Genomic DNA, 4,810 nt, shown 5'->3' on the forward strand with positions numbered 1-4,810 from the left:
ACCACATGAAATGAAACTCAGAGTTGATCAGATAAGAACTGATCCTGAATCTCAAACCTCGTCTTTGGAGTCGACCTCCAGCTCAGACTGACTGACTTAGAGGTCGACTCCACCTGAGCCTCCAACTCAGGAAACTTCAACTTTTTCTTCAACCTGCTGGTCAGGAAGAAGATTTGTTTCAAAGCCTTCAAAGTTTCCCCCTGTGGTGTTACCCCACGTTTCTGCGTTCCCATGGAGACGGGAAAGTCTCTTGATGAGTGTGCCTGCAGAGGTCTGCTGTGACAGCCTCTTCATGACATGAAGGAACTTTCCTCAGTTTTTCTGAGGTTCTGCTGAGAAACTCCCACTGGACCACCAGTCAACATCCCCCTGTTCCATCAACCTTTGGATTTCTGGACGTTGCTTTGACCAACCTGACGATCAATTCAAAGTGAGACTGTTACATCATCTGGACTGAGTAAGGTGTTTTAAAGTAATGATTGTAAATCACTTTTCTGTTGCTTAATGTTCGTGTAACAGCTGCTACCACAAGGTGTCGCACCTTCCTTACAGCCTGAATGTCCATAAACAGAAGCTGGCAGGGTTGTGGCCAAGTTTCAGCTTCCTTTGTGTCTGACCAGGTGTATGTTGACTGTGCTAGGTTTGGAGGAATACCGTTTTAAATCAATAGTTTTCAAAATGTAACATGCTGATGTGTGTTTTTTTTAAAGTTGAATTTAAGGTAGTGACTTAGGGGATAATGTTCCATAATTGTTGAATCTCAAGTGACAAGTTTCCTTCAGAGTTCACAAACCTTCTCCTTCTCTCTTCAGATCCTCCTCTTGGTTTTCAGCCTTGACTTTAACAGCAGCCAGTTCTGCTGCCTGAGCTGAAATGAGACGATTAGCAAAGAGATGAAATCAATTCAAAGATTTACTTTACAGTCATTAATGAGTATTGGTACAGTGGCTTGATAATAATTGAGTTTTTCCACATTTCTTCAAATTATAACCACAGATATGTTCTATAGGTTTATTTTGGGATTTTATTTGATGATTCAACACAAAGTAAAGTATAACAATAGTGTAGTAATGTATGATAGTTAAAATTAAAAAGTAATAAATCCTGAATCTGTATCTGTTTATTTCACAGAGACTTGTTAGTTTGTGTTAGTTTATCAAGTACAATCTAAAAAAAAAGAACATTTGTGGTTGTAATGTGACTAAACATGTACAAGTTCATAACATGTAAATACTTCTGCAAATCTCAAATCTTCTTATGCTGAAGAAAAGAAAATACAAAAATAATGTTATAGTTGAAGATTCAAAATCTTTATTTAGAACAATACTGCTGTTTTTTTTTTTTTTTTTTTTTTTTTTAGAAACCCTCCTGCTCCTGGGGAAAAACAGCAAACAAGAGGACTAAAAGTAACAGATATAAAATCCCAAATCCCCCCATTGGGCAATTGTACAAATTCATCGGACCTCAATCAATTTGTGGTTTTTGTTTTTTTGCCTATGAAGGACTGTTTTCATTATGGTAGTTACAGCGGATGATTGAAGTCAAAACACACATCCCATGGAAAATATGTAAAATTACCTGGGATGCTTAAGACAGGAATCTGTGCTCATGGCTGGTATGTTTTCCTGTCATTTGTAGCATCAGTGGGAAACGTTTCTCAAGCATGTTTTTTATTTGAGAGATATTTACAGCAAACCAGCTGAATATGTCCTTTTTATATTGAACTATTTCTGCTGGTGAAAAGCTTTTTCAGAGCTTGTTGATGGAGCTGCAGTTCCTGGCGAACGCATGGTGTGATCCATCTGGTGGTGAACATGTAACACTCATGAAACTTCATCATGTCTGAATCCTTTGCTGAAACTGAACAAGTATCAAACTGTTTTGGCTAAAACCTGAGGTTTACCTCATTTGTCTAGTTTCAGACCAAAGTAAAACCAAATAGGACACTTTGTATTTTTTGGCAACCACTTTGTCCGTTTTTGGACATTTTGTGTTCTATATTNCAATAAGGATCAGTTGATTCAAACACTGTAACTCTGTAAACATACCTTCATTGTCTCTCTGTAGTTGCTGCACCTCCACCTTCAGTGCAGCCACCCAGGCGCTCATCTCTCTCAGAACAGCATTGATGTCCTGTGTGAAGGTCTGCTGCTTAGGCAGACGCTCTGTTTCTCCCACTTGTCCGTCACTTTGCCTTTTATGTGACAGAATGTCATTGTCAGACTGAGCTTGCAGCTCAGCTGTAGAGACAGAGCAGACTAGCAGCAGCAACGGAAGAAACATTTTCATTTCCATCCTCAGTGTCTCTGGAGGTCCACTCTGCTGTTGGAGACTTAAAAAGGAATAGAGATTATTATTACTGATTAATTATTACCATACTGTTACCAGAAATGAGATGATAAGACTTGATACTTTAGACTTGACCTATAAATATGGTAATCTAGAATAATAAAGAATATTATTATTCTAAACTGTTAGTGGTAATGCGCTTCTGAATGTGTGTTTCAAAATGTATATGGTGGGGAAAAGACTATAGTTCAAAGATGACTGTATTGGATCTGCCCTGAAACTGGTCAAGGGAGAGACAAGGTGGTGCACAGGAACCTCCTACTGCCCTGCGACTTCCTACCACTTGAAAAGCCATCAACACAGACTGTTCAGCCCCGAAAAGATGCTTCGGCTGTTACAAAGAAAAAGCTGAGACGTCCAAGTACACAGCCAGGAAATGGTGACGAATCACATGATGACTACAGCAGCATGTACCAGTGGTACCTCAGGCCTGTCCTGAGGAGACAGAGGCAGACTCAACTTGACCCTTTGGTGGAGCCGTTCCAGCCTGAATCAAGTCTTCATGTTTTGCCATTAAAGAGCAAAGAGGATTTGGCCAAACAGATTCAACGCCCTGACATTGACCTTGAAATATCAAAGAGTGGTGAGACAGTGATTGACATTTCAGCTGGAAACAAAGGTGAGGCTGACTCTGTGAGACAGTGACCCCAAAGACAAAGTCAAAAAACCGTTTGTACTGAGTTATGACACTTTAGGTCAGCCGACTTTGGTTCAGAGGGAGACCATGGGCTGTGGCTGTGTGTTAAAGCTATGGTTAAATGCACTAAGACACCAGAAATGTCAGGGGACTTTTAATTTTGCGGGGTAGAGTGTGGCACTATAAAAGTGAAATGAATCAAAATAGTAGCCCCCCATTTTATTTTTATATCCAAGGTAACTTACAGTGTAAAGCACTTTGAAATTGCCTTGTTGCTGAAAATGTGCTAAATAAATAAAATGACCTTACCTTACAGCAGTGTTTCACAATTTCGGTCCTCACCACCCCCCTGCCCTGCATGTTTTAGGTGTTTCCTTTCTGTCACACAGCTGGATTCAATATTTTGGTGATTAATAGCCCTCTGCAGTACTTGATGGTCCTGCAATCATTTGAATCAACTGTTTTGGAATAGAGGCACATCTAAAACATGCAGAGCAGAGGGGCAGTGAGGACTGGAATTGAAAAGCAGTGCATTACAGTGAGAAACTACAGTCAGAATCTATTACAGTTAAAAGTGAATGAGTTTCAACAGCAGAAGGCGCTTATTGCCACATACACCAGTGACGCTCTGGCCAGCAGAAGAAGTTGGCCTTTGCTCAGAAGGTGACATTAGGAGCAGCTGCTGTAACCTGCTGTGCTTCCTCCCAACAACGTAGTATATGTCAGGAAAATAGTCCCCACAAGGTATTACAAACAAACGCACGCGCGCGCACACACACACACACGCGTGCGCGCGCNAACTTCCACCTCCATGTATGTAGAACTCAAAGTGATACACTCCTCTTACTGGTGCAGTGAACAGCCCTGTGAAGAATCATTAGCAGAATTAGAAACGTTTTACTAACTTTACTTTCAGAACAAATTTACCACATTTTAGTTATGTTTGTAAACATATATAAAATATAAGGAGTAAGTTGAAGCACCTGTTTCTCGGTTGTAGGCATTTCCAATATTAGTAACAACACGTTTGAAGATCAGAGTTATATGTGTGTTGAACGGTCCAGTGTGTCCATCACCCGATGCCAACAAAGAGGCAGAGAAAGCCAGATGTTTGGCTGAGAGACAGACAGACAGACAGATATGGGACATGAAACACTGTAATACAGTATATTAAACATTGTAACATTTTCCACAGTAAATATTGTGTAAACATCTCTACTGACTGATAAATCCAATTAATTCACATGTACCAAAATTTGCCATCTTCTCAGTCACTTTGATTCATTTCTCAGAACAGAACTGAAAGTCTCAAAACTACTAGTTCAATCTTCACATCAATGTGTCTCTTCTGCACATCAAAAAACTGTTTCCCTCAGCAAGTTGCTCATGTTTTTATACATGCAACAGATTATGTACACTTCTCTACTTTTTCCCTACATTTTTATTTGCTTTTGTCTTGTTGTTCAAAATATGTTAAACAATTTTCTGTTGAATTATCTTCACCACATTTAAGCATAATTTCATCGTTTGTCTTAACAGTTAAAATGATTGAACAGGTTGTCATAATAAGCACATTTTTATACATTTCCATGTTACTGCTTTTCTAAACTTTACTGAATTGGTAAATTGCTCTGAGTTTCTCCAAAAAAGGTAAATATGTGAAGCATTACACCAACCAACGATCAACCAGTTTTCTGAAACAGATTGAAAGTGCATTTCATGAACCATCAGCTGGCAAGAAGATGATATCCATCCATCCATCCATCCATCCATCCATCCATCCATCCATCCATCCATCCATCCATCCATCCATCCATCCATCCA

General features: G+C 39.5%; 1 protein-coding gene across 2 annotated transcripts in view; it reads right to left on the reverse strand.

The window, feature by feature from the left end:
- The window catches only part of LOC103155024 (cerebellin-2-like), a 15,858-nt gene that overhangs the window by 5,944 nt on the left and 5,104 nt on the right, over positions 1 to 4,810 (reverse strand). For both annotated transcript variants that reach the window (XR_001659335.1, XM_016663224.1), the window contains exon 6: positions 794 to 868. Coding sequence is in view for 1 of the 2 variants with exons in the window: in XM_016663224.1 (XP_016518710.1) it covers positions 794 to 868 (75 nt within the window). In the remaining variant the exon portion in view is untranslated. The remainder of the gene's footprint in view (positions 1 to 793; positions 869 to 4,810) is intronic.

The sequence above is a fragment of the Poecilia formosa genome, unplaced genomic scaffold, assembly GCF_000485575.1.
Source record: "Poecilia formosa unplaced genomic scaffold, Poecilia_formosa-5.1.2 Scaffold409, whole genome shotgun sequence".
NCBI classification, from domain to species: Eukaryota; Metazoa; Chordata; class Actinopteri; order Cyprinodontiformes; family Poeciliidae; genus Poecilia; species Poecilia formosa.